Raw genomic sequence first — 16,150 nt, forward strand, 5'->3', positions numbered from 1 at the left:
GACAGTTAGACACAGTTTTTGATAAAGTAGCGAATTTAAAAGTACACGGGTTCTGTTTTTTGTTTTTGATTATGGTATTGAATAAGTCTCGAGAATAGTGGAAATTCTTAAGTACCATATTTTCCGGACCATAGGGCGCACCGGATGATAAGGTGTATTGCCGATGAACGGTCTATTTTTTATCTTTTTCCATATATAAGGCGCACCGAATTATAGGGCGCATTAAAAGGAGTCATATTATTTATTTATTTATCTAAATATAAAACACTTCCTTGTGGTCTACATAACATGTAATGGTCGTTCCTTGGTCAAAATGTTGCATAGATTATGTTTTACAGATCATCTTCAAGCCGCTTTCTGATGGTCGCTTCAGGATGCGCCGTTTTGTGGGCGGTCTTATTTACGTGGCTCACCTTCGGCAGTCATATTGCAGCCAACACGTATCTCTTGTGTGTGACTGTCATTATATTGCAGTGTACACATATCTCTTATGTTTGACTGCCATCTACTGGTCACACTTGTCATTTCACCATGTACCAAATAAAATAGCTTCGAGGTCGGTCAGCAAAACCAGAATTATTCCGTACATTAGGCGCACTGGGTTATAAGGCGCACTGTCGAGTTTTGAGGGGGAAAAAAGGGTTTTAAGTGTTCCTTATAGTCCGGAAAAAATATGATATCTTATCAAGCATCAACTAAATTCTGGTATTGTGATCAATCCATTCCAGGCTGCTGGTCAACCCTAAATTTGTTCGGCTTAATTTGTGCAACTTCCCTAAAACCTTTGGTAGAATGTTAAGTTTTACAACTTCAGAAGCATTTCACTTAAGAGTTGATACAGTTTAACATCCAGCAATCTGGCATCCTCTGCGTTGTTGTTGCTTTTTTCAAAATGTGCAACTCTGACTAAACAAATAGACGCTGGCTCTTATGAATTGATGTCAGATCGAACCTTCACTCCATCACAATGAATAATTTCAGAGAGGTTCTTTTGCAAGACGTCTTTCCGGAGAATGGACTGTACAGGAAGTGTGTGTAACATGTGGTTAATGACAAGGCTCCGCCCTGAGGATGTCTGCAGAAATGGGCAATTAGATTAGACGAGCCTTTCCTGTTTCTTTTAAGAAGCCATCCCGGACTAGATCTGCTTGACAGTTGCATGCTAGCATCACTCGTCGACTTACGACAAGAGGTGGATGGGGGGCAGGCGGGGGGGTGGGAGACATTTAGGAATGCAGCTCAATGGATTACATTTGTGGACTTATTCAAAATGTCATCATCAATGGCAACGGAGATAGAGCAGGCTTTCATTTTTTCCCTTTCAAGCATGAGTCATGGAACCAAGAAAGCGGAGCAACGTCTACATTTAAAAACTTCAGACGCATCATAGCAAAGTCCTTGTTGTAGGGTTGCCACAGCAACTGGAAATAGTGACAAGACTCATTGATTCAAGCGCGGTCCAAATCATGCAACCGCATCTTGGGACTATCAACGTCATAACTGATGAATTGTCAATAATTGGTGGGTTAATGGTGTCTTCGCAACTACTTTGTCGAAACAATAACAAACATGACATCAGCTTTGGGAAAGTTAAGCTACAACCACTCGATCCTTTTTGATTGATTGATTGAGACTTGTATTAGTAGATTGCACAGTACAGTACATATTCCGTACAATTGACCACTAAATGGTAACACCCGAATAAGTTTTTCTACTTGTTTAAGTCGGGGTCCACGTTAATCAATTCATGGTACAAATATATACTATCAGCATAATACAGTCACCACACAAGTTAATCATCAGAGTATATACATTGAATTATTTACAACCCGGGGGGTGGGATGTGGAGGGGTTGGGGCGGGGGGGTTAGGTTTGGTTGATATCAGCACTTCAGTCAACAATTATACAATCTGAGAAATGGACATTGAAACAGTGTAGGTCTGACTTGGTAGGATATGTACAGCGAGCAGTGACCATAGTGAGCTCAGAAAGCACAAGAACAAGTATATACATTTGATTATTTACATTTGATTATTTACAATCCGGGGAGGTGGGATGTGGTGGGGGGAGGGTGTTAGTCTAGGGTTGTAGTTGCCTGGACGTGTTCTTTTAGTGCGGTTTTGAAGGAGGATAGAGATGCACTTTCTTTTACACCTGTTGGGAGTGCATTCCATATTGATGTGCCATAGAAGGAGAATGAGTTAAGACCTTTGTTAAATCGGAATTTGGGTTTATCATGGTTTGTGGAGCTCCCCCTGGTGTTATGGTTATGGCGGTCATTTACGTTCTGGAAGTAGTTTGACATGTACTTCGGTATCAGGGAGGTGTAGCGAATTTTATAGACTAGGCTCAGTGCAAGTTGTCCTCCAAGCTGAGCCAGCCCACTTTGGAGAAGTGGGTAGGAGTGAGGTGTGATCTGGGGTGGAGGTCTACAAGTAACCTGACCAGCTTGTTCTGGGATGTTTGGAGTCTAGATTTGAGGGTTTTGGAGGTGGTACTACTTGTCTGTGCAGCATTATTCTGCCAATTACAACACTGGCATTGAAAGAGGAGTTCAGAATAGTCACTGACAGATTTGTGATGATTCAAAAAATATCTTTTTTAGTGCATCAAGGAAATGTTGTCACAACAGCTGCACTTTGTAGTGTCATTCTGTCACGGTAAAATGCTAACATCAGTGGAGCTTGTTTGGGTTTCTTGCGAGCAACTTCTGTCAGTGTGAAGCCTCAAAAATAAAACACCCCTAATTCTGCAAAATGAAAGGAATTCCTATAAAAAGCACACTCACGCATGGGATGCAGATTGATTTTTTTTTTTGTTTGGGAGTCACAATGAAGTGCTAAAAATGGACTATAAAATGCTACAAATGACTGCAAGACAACTAGTCGTTCTTATCAATATTGACAAGAGATTGCCCAAATTAGACACAGGAAGTACCGTTTTTATGACCGGCATTTCCTCTTGTGTTGTGTGGAAGAAGCGAGTCGCATAATAATTTCATAAAGGTGACCACGTTTTCTTAACCAGTTTCACAATGTGGCTTTGAGGACAACCACCAGGGTTAAAGTGTTTTTAGCTCCAACTACATCTTGCGAACTGATTAAGGACATTAATGTTTAGAAAAGTCAGCCTATAATAAGGAAAGTCTTTGTCCATTAGGGATGAAACAGTTTACTGAGGTCTTATAGAGCCAGTGCAATTAGCAGGGGTGTGCATCTTTTTTTTTATTTTTTTCAATAAAGCGGATTGTCCTGTGCAGAATTATAGCGAGTACTGCATCCCTACTGTTTACTACTGCGGTATCTTGTAAAAAAAAAAATTCTACCATGTTTGATCGAGATAATATATGCTAACAGATGACATCTGTCATTTAGTTTATATGTATATAATTGTGTTTACGAGAAGTGCAACAGTACAGGTAACCCACGCCAGTGTTTTTCAACCTTTTTTGAGCCGAGGCACATTTTTTGCGTTGAAAAAATCCGGAGGCACACCACCAGCAGAAATCACTTTAAAAAAACGAAACTCAGTTGACAGTAAAAAGTCGTTGTCGCAATTGTTGGATATGACTTTAAACCATAACCAAGCATGCATCACTATAGCTCTTGTCTCAAAGTAGGTGTACTGTCACCACCTGTCACATCACGCCCTGACTTATTTGGAGTTTTTTGCTGTTTTCCTGTGTGCAGTGTTTTAGTTCTTGTCTTGCGCTCCTATTTTGGTGGCTTTTTCTCTTTTTTTGGTATTTTCCTGTAGCAGTTTCATGTCTTCCTTTGAGCGCTATTCCCCGCACCTGCTTTGTTTTAGCAATCAAGACTATTTAAGCTGTTTTTATCCTTCTTTGTGGGGACATTGTTGATTGTCATGTCATGTTCGGATGTACATTGTCTTTGCTCCACAGTAAGTCTTTGCTGTTATCCAGCATTGTTTTTGTTTACTTTGTAGCCAGTTCAGTTATAGTTTTGTTCTGCATAGCCTTCCTTAAGCTTCAATGCCTTTTCTTAGGGCATACTTGCCAACCTTGAGACCTCCGATACCGGGAGGTGGGGGGTGGGGCGTGGTTGGGGCGGGGCGTATATATATATATATGAAATACTTGACTTTCAGTGAATTCTAGCTATATATATATATATATATATATATATATATATATATATATATATATACATATATATATATATATATATATATATATATATATATATATATATATATATATATATATATATATATATATATATATATATATATATATATATTAGGGCTGCAACAACTAATCAATTAAATCGATTAAAATCGATTATAAAAATAGTTGCCGATTAATTTAGTCATCGATTCGTTGGATCTATGCTATGCGCATGCGCAGAGGATTTTTTTTTTTTTTTAAATAAATAAACCTTTATTTATAAACTGCAACATGTACAAACAGCTGAGAAACAATAATCAAAATAAGTATGGTGCCAGTATGCTGTTTTTTTCAATAAAATACTGGAAAGGATAGAAATGTAGTTTGTCTATTTTATCCGATTATTAATCGATTAATCGAAGTAATAATCGACAGATTAATCGATTATCAAATTAATCGTTAGTTGCAGCCCTAATATATATATATATATATATATATATATATATATATATATATATATATATATATATATATATATATATATATATATATATATATATATATATATATGAAATACTTGACTTTCAGTGAATTCTAGCTATATATATATATATTATTATACATATAAATAAAAGAAATACTTGAATTTCAGTGTTCTGGAGGCTATCCAGTAGATGGCAGTATTGTCCTGCTTAAGAGTGTCTCGACATTGCTGTTTACGGCAGACGAACTGCTTTACGGTAGACTAAACGTGACTGCTGCTGTTGTGTGTTGTTACCGCGCTGGAAGGACGTTAATGAAACCGCCTAACAATAAACCCACATAAGAAACCAAGAACTCGCCCTCGATCATTCTGCAGTTATAACGTGATTGGGCAGGCACGCTGTTAATATTGTGGGAAAGCGGACGTGAAAAGAGACTGTCGCCGCTGTCCCCACTCAGGTCCGCATCGAGCTGGAGGGGGCGTGGCCTCCAGCTCCGGCTGAATTCCGGGAGTTTATCGGGAGAAAATTTCTGCCGGGAGGTTATCGGGAGAGGCGCTGAATACCGGGAGTCTCCCGGTAAAACCGGGAGGGTTGGCAAGTATGTCTTAGGGGCACTCACCTTTTGTTTATTTTTGGTTTAAGCATTAGACACCTTTTTTACCTGCACGCTGCCTCCCGCTGTTTCCGACATCTACAAAGCAATTAGCTACCGGCTGCCACCTACTGATATGGAAGAGTATTACACGGTTACTCTGCCGAGCTCTAGACAGCACCGACACTCAACAACAACACATCATTTGCAGACTATAATTACTGGTTTGCAAAAAATATTTTTAACCCAAATAGGTGAAATTAGATAATCTCCCACGGCACACCAGACTGCATCTCACGGCACAGTGGTTGAAAAACACTGACCCACGCTCCGGTCCGTATCTGGTTTTAGGGCCACAATTTGGCTTCTTTTTTAGCACATTTTGTGGGGTTAAAGGGAACAACTCTTTTGCCTCTAAAAGTTATTTCGTTTTTATGCTTGTCATCACAAATATTCTGCCGGAAACCAAGTATTATTGGTGTAGTGATTACTATAAGAGTTTTATTTCCAGTTAATATTTACTAAACACTTTCAAATGGTAAATTATGACTTATATTCTTGAATTACTTGTATACATCAGCGCTTCTCACCAGTGCTTTGGCAAACAACAGGCGGTGACTCAGATTGTGGAGTTTTTAAAACCCAAATTCTGTATCTTATATTGAATGAAAATACATTAAAGTGCAGTTTGAATTTAAGGTTTTATGTGTACCAAGACATAAAACAAGTTTAAGGATTATTTCAGGAACAAAATGTTTTTTTAGGGGCATTTTATTTATTTTTATTTTTTTAGTACATGTTATATCAGAGGAGTGAAATCTTTGCAGACACTTAAATAAGAAGTCTGATTAAAAATATTTACATATTTTCTGGTTAAATTAGTGGGCGTGTTGATTCTCCCAGTCAGGACCAATACAGTCACATAGACCTTCTGAGTGCCTGCAAGTCCGCATTCAGGGCAGGATTATTGGTGCGCTGAAGCAGATAGTGAAACTAAAGTGTCTTTTACTTCTAAATGTTGTGTTTCAACTTCTATGCTAGTGTTAGTCATATTTATTTTATTTTGTTCTTCTGGGCTGCACTTCCAGCTGTGTAAGGTGACTAAGCACAATGCTGATTGAACATTCATTACGTCATGAGGAGACTATGACTTTTGCGAAGGTGGAACATTCACACAAACACACACACACACACACACATTCACACACAGGATCACGGTTATTAAAAGGCGGATTGTTCCGTGCAGGATTATTCCGAGCATCGTTGCTTCCCTACTGTTTACTACTGCAGTGACTTCTAACAGACATATCCGCCATGTTTGATTGAGGGAATATGCTACCAGCTGATCCCCGTGATCAAACTCAAATTAATCACGATCACATAATTGCCCAGCCCTTTGAGCAGAGATAAGATAACCAAGCTTTTTTTTCCAATTTATGAGCATTTGATCGAAAGTCAGTTGCGTTAAAAGTCACCAAGCTGAACCTCAACCTCCGTTTTCAGTAGTAACCTGTCCAACAAATATAGAATTGTAAGAAAATCACAAGACCTAAATAATGGCCATCCAATTACAGTGGTACCTCGCGAGTTTTTCAGAATATGGTAACGATTGTTATGATTTAGATTGCAAGCAAAAATTCCGGTCACAAGCATCCACAGTGAACCCCGTAAGATGCGACCAAAACAGCTGATCTCTAGCTTGCGGCTAGAGATCAGCATAACTTTGTTTTGCAGCATTTGCGAGGAAGAAAGTGAGTGTACAGGACAGTTGCTGAGAAGAAGAAGTGGATGATATCCATTGAATTAAAGGAATAAATAATTAAAAACATGACCAGAGATTTTAGTCAACTTGGCGAGGCAATTCGAGCGTGTCACTGCTAGTCTGTACCACACTGAAGAGGGAGTAGATGACGGCAGTCAGGGGCGTTAAAATGAGTTCTAAACGGCAGACATTTATCAATGTAAACATGGGCAAGCTGCTGATTGTGTGTTTGACAGCAAAGCACTTTGAAGGAGACACCGTAGAAGTCCACTTCCCATTGTAAATGCTGCACATTATTATTGCCATACTTCGTAAAACTGCTGTAGTTATTAGTAGTATATTCTATTGTATTGTTTTAAAACAATATATGTTAACTAAAAGTTATCTTTTCTTCTTAAAAGGCATGTTACACGTTCAAGGGGCCCTATTATGCAAAATCAACTTTTCTTACTTATTGGTACCTGCTGTTGTGTCTTTGGGATCTTAACAATTACCGAAAATTTAAACTCATTTATAAAACAATCTTGCCTTCCTTCATACTGATAGGACACGAGCAGTTTAAAATCAGCCCCATTAGTGGCGCCAGCGGATTATCCATATAGGGTAGAGATTTACCCACAGTGCTATGCGCGAGTCCGCCATTGTAGTCCGCGCTGTAGACAATAAGCTCCTTCTTTTTCGCTATCCTCCTGTTGTGGCGCAGACTGGCTCGTACATGCGCATGCATTTAGATATATAGAAAATGTAGTATTTTGTGATTTGTAGTAAGTAAGGACAAGCACTTCGATCCCTCAGGCGGTACTGCATCAGTGTGTGAAGGATATCGCCGCATGGGCTCAGGAACACTTCAGAAAACCACTGTCAGTAACTACAGTTGGTCGATACATCTGTAAGTGCAAGTTAAAACTCTACTATGCAAAGCGAAAGCCGTTTATCAACAACACCCAGGAACGCCGCCGGCTTCGCTGGGCCCGAGCTCATCTAAGATGGACTGATGCAAAGTGGAAAAGTGTTCTGTGGTCTGACGAGTGCACATTTCAAATTGTTTCCGGAAACTGTGGACATTGTGTGGTTCCTTAAACCTGGTTTTGGGTTATGTACAAAACGAGGACCCCCCACGGACCGCAGAGCCCTAAGCGCACATAGATCTTTGTATTGGGAGTTGTGCTTCCGTGAAAAAAATGCCATAATAATAATGAGAGTCAATGGGACCGAAATCGGTCCCGAGGGTAAAGAGTGTAGATATACTGCCAGTCTCTTAGTCTATACCAGGGGTGTCAAACTCACAATGAAAGAAACAGTTGTTCTAAATGTGTCCACTGGATGTCACAATAGGAATTATTTGTATCTTTGTAGATGATGCTACGTATGTACAAAATAAACCACATGATTTTAGTGCATCAGTCAAGGAAAATTATCAAACTACATTAATAACATACTGTAATCTGATTTTGATTTTTTTTTTTAAATGTATCTTGATAGATTGAAAATGGACAGCTATGAGTTGCCTGATGAACATTATTTAAAGTTACAGTACCAATGATTGTCACACACACACTAGGTGTGGCGAAATTATTCTCTGCATTTGACCCATCACCCTTGATTAGGGATGTCCGATAATATCGGACTGCCGATATTATCGGCCGATAAATGCTTTAAAATGTAATATCGGAAATTTTCGGTATCGGTTTCAAAATTATCGGTATCTGTTTCAAAAAGTAAAATTTATGACTTTTTAAAACGCCGCTGTGTACACGGACGTAGGGAGAAGTACTGAGCGCCAATAAACCTTAAAGGCACTGCCTTTGCGTGCAGGCTTAGTCACATAATATCTACGGCTTTTCATACACATGAATGAATGCAATGCATACTTGGTCAACAGCCATACAGGTCACACTGAGGGTGGCCGTATAAACAACTTTAACACTGTTACAAATATGCGCCACACTGTTAACCCAAACCAAACAAGAATGACAAACACATTTCGGGAGAACATCCGCACCGTAACACAACATAAACACAACAGAACAAATACCCAGAACCCCTTGCAGCACTAACTCTTCCAGGACGCTACAATATACACCCCCTGCTACCCCCCACCACCACCACCACCTCAACCCCACCCACCTCAACCTCCTCAGGCTCTCTCAGGGAGAGCATGTCCCAAATTTTAAGCTGCTGTTTTGAGGCATGTTAAAAAAAATGATGCACTTTGTGACTTCAATAATAAATATGGCAGTGCCATGTTGGCATTTTTTTCCATAACTTGAGTTGATTTATTTTGGGAAAACCTTGTTACATTGTTTAATGCATCCAGCGGGGCATCACAACAAAATTAGGCATAATAATGTGTTGATTGCACAACTGTATATATCGGTATCGGTTGATATCGGAATTTGTAATTAAGAGTTGGACAATATCGGAATATCGGCAAAATAGCCATTATCGGACACCTCTAATTATTAGAGATGTCCGATAATATCGGCCTGCCGATATTATCGGCCGATATATGCGTTAAAATGTAATATCGGAAATTATCGGTATTGGTTTTTTTATAATCGGTATCGGTTTTTTTTTTGGTTTTTTTTAATTAAATCAACATAAAAAACACAAGATACACTTACAATTAGTGCACCAACCCAAAAAACCTCCCTCCCCCATTTACACTCATTCACACAAAAGGGTTGTTTCTTTCTGTAATTAATATTCTGGTTCCTAGATTATATATCAATATATATCAATACAGTCTGCAAGGGATACAGTCCGTGAGCACACATGATTGTGCGTGCTGCTGGTCCACTAATAGTACTAACCTTTAACAGTTAATTTTACTCATTTTCATTCATTACTAGTTTCTATGTAACTGTTTTTATATTGTTGTACTTTCTTTTTTATTCAAGAAAATGTTTTTAATTTATTTATCTTATTTTACTAATTTTTTTTAAAAAGTACCTTATCTTCACCATACCTGGTTGTCCAAATTAGGCATAATAATGTGTTAATTCCACGACTGCATATATCGGTTGATATCGGTATCGGTAATTAAAGAGTTGGACAATATCGGAAATCGGCAAAAAGCCATTATCGGACATCCCTACTAATTATCATATCATTTATTCCGAAAATATAAATAACGACAAATAAAGGTAGAATACTATCAACCGCAACATGTAAGTGTGAAAAGAAAAGCCAACAACATTATGATTTGTACATTTTCAGAATGTGCTTGTTCTATTTTTAAACAAAGAAAACAATCTGAAGTTGTCTTTATTTTCAAGTTATCCTGCCGTGATTTTACCAGTGCGGCCCACTTGGGAGTAGATATTTCTCCATGTGGCCCCCCATCTAAAATGAGTTTGACACCCCTGTACTATACACTCTGTAATAGAGGGACGTTTTCAGTTCAAACTGAATATTTACAAATTGTTTTTGGAACCTGTGTGGGTACTTAAACCTGGTTTGGGGTTTTGCATGGGCTGCCATGAGTTGGGCACACAGCAGCAGCTCTGGTAGGACATATTGTATCCCCAAGGGGAAAAGGGCGTCAATGCCCTTTGGCCCTTTCTCTGCAAGGTAACTTTGGCCGCAGTTAGTTGCCATTCAAACGCCACTTTCGACTACAAGCCACTCAACTCGTTAAGCAACAAGTCGCCTTAAAGTCGCGTTACTATCCTGGCATAGTTTCCACTCAGAAGAAGGCGGAAGTGGGGTTTACTCACCCGGACCAGGTTGCTCACAGCCGCCTGCACGGCCGCCACCGGTGTCGTCAAGTCTGGGATCGCCTTGCCGTCCACCTCGCCTTCCTCATGCATGATCACCAGATGGGATATCTGCTGGGCCACCGGCTCCAGGATACTTTCTATCGTCTTCGTGTGAAACACCGGCATGGCGACCACTTTATCCGGAACACAGCAGAGAAAAAGGGAGTCGAAACTTCCAGCCTTCGCCTTGAAGACCGCTTCCCAGTCACTTTTTTTTTTTTTTTTTTCCTCCCCCGCTCAGTCGGTCACCAACCCGTGGCAGAGAGGAACCATCAAACCTCCCCTGGCTGGCTGACTGAGCCACCCCTACGTCACTCCGCCAGGCCCCGCCCCTCTGACCAATCACAAGGCGAGAAGCGGCACCGTTCTCTTCTCTGATTGGTGCACTCGGACGTCCTTCAACATGAAAGCCTTCCTTTCTTCCCGCTGGAGATCCGAGCGCTCCCTGAATTACGTAATAGACCCCCATGCCCTAAAAAGGACAATATGTGTGTAGTGTTTGTGAGCCGCACATTCCACGCAACTCGTCTGACACGCTCAGGGCTTTTTTTTTTTGACACTCTCCAGACCACAGAAGAAAAAAAACAACATATCCCTAGATACTATTCCTAAACAAGCTTCGCACAAAGTTAATGGGACCAAAATTGATCCTGAGGGTAAACATTGTACACATATTAAAATGTCCTATTTTTTATACCACACCTGGGCAAATTAAGGCCCGGGGGCCACATGCGGCCCATTAAGCTTTTCAATCAATATTATTGTCCAAGTTGTATTCATTTGGTGTGAGAGGAGTAGTTTTAGACTGGCTAAGAAGTTATTTAGATAATAGACAAGAGTTTGTGGATTTTATGGGTAATACATCTGAACAAATGAGGATTGAATGTGGAATTCCACAAGGTTCGGTTTTGGGACCAAAATTGTTTATTTTATATATTAATGATATATGTGAGGTATCAAAGTTATTGAAATTTGTATTATTTGCGGACGACACCAACTTTTATACGACTTAAAAGCATTATCAAAAATTATTGAACAGGAACTGATTAAACTTAAGAGATGGTTTGATGCCAATAAATTATCATTAAATGTAGAAAAAACAAAGTTCATGATTTTTTGTAAGAGGAAAAGGGAGGAAACGATCAAATTGTCAATAAATGGAATAGATATTGAAAGGGTTTCTGAACTTAGATTTTTAGGAGTGATACTGGATGACGGTCTGACATGGAAATCTCATATTGCACATCTGCGGAAAAAGATGTCTAAGAGTATTTTTATATTAAATAAGGTAAAATATGTGTTAGATTATAGGGCAATGCGCATATTGTATTGTGCACTTATATTGCCATATATCAGCTACTGTGTGGAAGTGTGGGGGAACACATATAAGAGTAACATAAAGGCATTCTATCAACTACAGAAAAGAGCTATAAGGATTATTCATAAAGTAGATTACTTAGAACACACTAACATATTATTCATTAATTCAGGTTTATTGAAATTACAGGAGCTAGTAAAGTTACAGACATTATGTGTCATGTTTAAGGCTAAAAGCAAAACATTACCAGCAAATTTACAAAAAATGTTGGTCATCACTTCTGAGAATGAAGAGCATAGAAGAAAAGGTCATTTCCAACATCAGTATTCAAGGACAACTTTAAAACAAATGTGTATATCAGTGGTGGGGGTTAGACTATGGAATTCTCTTTATAATGAGATAAAAGATTGTAAAAATATATTCCAATTGAAAAAAATATATTAAGACAGAACAATAAAATCATATGGACAGCCATAAGTGTTTACATTTTGCTTTATATTTATTAATTTACTTGTTTTTTGCCTGGTTTTGTATTTGTTTTGTATCATCCCGTGAGGTGTACCTGTATATTGCTTCTTTTGTTTTTTTGTTCGGTTTGTACTTCATGAAGTTTTGCACTTGTGTTTTTTTTGTTTTGTTTTGTTTTGTTTTCGTTATATTTGGATGTAATTGTTGGTTCACATATCATTAAGTAAGACTATGTATTATGTGAAGGGGGCAGGAAAATATAAGATTTTTCTTCATCCTGCTCCATCTCAGGCATTGGTGTGTAACGGTGTAACTGAATAATTGTGTTATAATTGTCTATCAAAGATGCACATCAATGAAGGAGATAAATAAAAATGAAATGAAATGAATCTGGCCCGCCAGACATTCCCAAAAATTTTTTTTTAGATGTTTAAGATGGAAAGTGTAGCTGCCATTATGATGTTTTCTAATGACTGTAAGTCTTGAACTATACTAAGTATTTCAATGGTTGGAATCTGCACGTTTGGATGATGTACCAGTTGCTATGGTAATCTAATTAGTTACTATGGTAATATAATTAGTTACACTGTAAAAAAAATCATTTTTTCATTGTTAATTTACTCTAAATTTCTACTGTAATTTTTCTATTTTTTTAAAAATAGTTTATAAAACTGTAGAATTGAAGACATTATCTGTAAATAAACACTCCGCCTGTTCTTTTAAGTAATATGCCAGTAATGACAAACTATGTATATTTCAATTTTTTTTTACAGAAAAATACCATATTAATTATACATAGCATTTTATGTTTTCTTAAATTACTTTCAAATTTATGTAATATTACGATATTTTTCCGTAAAACGTTTCATGAAAATTTCTGTAATTATAATGTTTTTGATCATTATTTGGTTTACAATGTTTTACTTTAATTTTATGGTTTTCGTTTGGACAGGGGCGCCGAAAAGGGGGGGGTAAAGGAGACGGATTCTAGGGGCCCATGATGGAGGGGGGCCCAGAGAGGCCCCTAACGATGATGAAATTATAATGTTGCCGCTGTGTTGGGGGCCCTGTAAAGATTATATTCATGGGGCCCAAAATCCCTAGCTGTGCCCCTGTGTTTGGAAGCCGTAGCTGCCAGTAGATGACCGTTTTTTTACATAATTTTTTTTTACAGTGTACTATGGTCATCTAATTAGTTACTATGGTCATCTAATTAGTTACTATGGTCATCTAATTAGTTACTATGGTAATCGACGTCACAGCAGCTCAGACGAGGCACCAAGCAGTGTGGGCGGGAAGCGTTTCCACAGACGCGGAAGGAGATTTTCACAACAAAGTTCTAAAGTTTAGTGATGTATCAGATATATCAGATTGTGGGTGGGTTTATTTTGTACCCTTCGCGTTCATATTTCACTGTTTGTTGCATTTTTGTTGCGTTTCACTTGATTGTAAAATATATCGATCGAAAGGGTGTGTGACATTCATATTTTGTCAATATTCAGTGTTTTATCGTTCATAGAAAAATTTAAAATTCCATTACGTTTTTTAAGGCGGGTCTGTCATGACGTTTTTAGCATTCAATCAGACATTATTGTGAGGTTTTGTATTACTGTTCCTAAAAATTAATAATAATAATGAAAATATTAATAATAATAATAATAAAATAATATATAATATCAGAATCAGAAGTACTTTATTAATCCCAGAGGGGAAATTAATATTTTCAGCACAGTCCCATTCAAGAGCAGACAAACATTACAGGGAGACAGAACAAAATCGCTGACATATATCGCTAATATAATGTAATATAATAATAATATAATAAAAAAACAGCCTCTGGCTAAATCGGGGCCCTAATCAGAATTGTATTACACATTTTTTCACACGTTTTTATTTATATTTTAAACATGAATTTAATTTGATGCATTTTTTGTATCAAAACGTTTTTTTTTGTACTAAAATTCCAGTTTTATGCTCCCCGAATCTTGAATCATCTTCCAGAAAGACGTGAGACGGTTGGCTTCAATTATGCCAATGTTAAAATCCATATGACAACTGAAAGTATTTTATCCACACTATTTTATTTTAATTGAATTATAATTATTTTTATAATGATTTCATCATTAGCCATGATTTTTTTTGTTGCCTTCTTATAATTGTATGAATCTGTATAGCACTTTAAATTGCCTTGTGTTGCCAAACTGTGCTCTGTAAATAAAATAAAGAATTTATGGGGAAATTATTTGTCAATATTAATTTTTTTTTATTACAAAACAACAAATTTAAAATAAATAAATTATAAAGTTGCATATTTTCCTAGCATATGTCAGCTCAGGACCAACCCAACACTGTACGCCATGTGGGACAATATATATAACTGGGGACATATGCCATTAAATTATTATCAATGCCAGAGCAGGAATGGACTAGGAATGTTTGCAGTAACATTTCATATAAAGTGCCCTGTCATTTACTCATTGACATTTTACATGCACTTGTTTATACAAAACCCAAAACCAGTGAAGTTGGCATGTTGTGTAAATGGTAAATAAAAACAGAATACAATGATTTGCCAATCCTTTTTCAACTTATATTCAATTGAATAGACTGCAAAGACAAGATATTTAATGTTCAAACTGGAAAATGTTGTTATTTTTTCCAAATATTAGCTCATTTGGAATTTGATGCCTGCAACATGTTTCAAAAAAGCTTGCACAAGTGGCAAAAAAGACTGAGAAAGTTGAGGAATGCTCATCAAACACTTATTTGGAACATCCCACAGGTGAACAGGCTAATTGGGAACAGGTGGGTGCCATGATTGGGTATAAAAGCAGCTTCCATGAAATGCTCAGTCATTCACAAACAAGGATGGGGCGAGGGTCACCACTTTGTCAACAAATGCGTGGGCAAATTGTCCAACAGTTTAAGAACAACATTTCTCAACCAGCTATTGCAAGGAATTTAGGGATGTCACCATCTACGGTCCGTAATATCATCAAAGGGTTCAGAAAATCTGGAGAAATCTCTGCACGTAAGCGATGATATTACGGACCTTCGATCCCTCAGGCGGTACTGCATCAAAAAGCGACATCAGTGTGTAAAGGATATCACCACATGGGCTCGGGAACACTTCAGAAAACCACTGTCCGTAATCACGGTTGGTCGCTACATCTGTAAGTGCAAGTTAAAACTCTACTATGCAAAGCGAAAGCCATTTATCAACAACACCCAGAAACGCCGCCGGCTTCGCAGGGCCCGAGTTCATCTAAGATGGACTGATGCAAAGTGGAAAAGTGTTCTGTGGTCTGACGAGTCCACATTTCAAATTGTTTTTGGAAAGTGTGGACGTCGTGTAGTTCCTTAAACCTGGTTTTGGGTTTTGTACAAAACGGACTGGAGAGCCCTACGCGCACATAAATCTGCGTATAGTGAGTAATGAGTTTAAAAACGTTGCCTACAATTAGACCTTAAAACTGAACAATATTTTCAAAATAAAACCAATTGTACTGCATCAAAAAGCGACATCAGTGTGTAAAGGATATCACCACATGGACTCAGGAACACTTCAGCAAACCACCGTCAGTAACTACAGTTGGTCGCTACATCTGTAAGTGCAAGTTAAAACTCTACTATGCAAA

The 16,150-nt window shown here is 38.0% G+C and overlaps 1 protein-coding gene across 1 annotated transcript in view; it reads right to left on the reverse strand.

Moving 5' to 3' along the window:
- LOC133655404 (vinculin) overlaps nucleotides 1-11,026 on the reverse strand; it is a 66,631-nt gene extending 55,605 nt beyond the window's left edge. Inside the window, exon 1 of the mRNA XM_062055530.1 lies at nucleotides 10,685-11,026. Coding sequence (XP_061911514.1) covers nucleotides 10,685-10,852 — 168 coding nt within the window. The 5' untranslated portion in view covers nucleotides 10,853-11,026. The remainder of the gene's footprint in view (nucleotides 1-10,684) is intronic.
- Between the last annotated feature and the right edge of the window lie 5,124 nt (nucleotides 11,027-16,150).

Source organism: Entelurus aequoreus, linkage group LG08 (genome assembly GCF_033978785.1).
Source record: "Entelurus aequoreus isolate RoL-2023_Sb linkage group LG08, RoL_Eaeq_v1.1, whole genome shotgun sequence".
Taxonomy (NCBI): Eukaryota; Metazoa; Chordata; class Actinopteri; order Syngnathiformes; family Syngnathidae; genus Entelurus; species Entelurus aequoreus.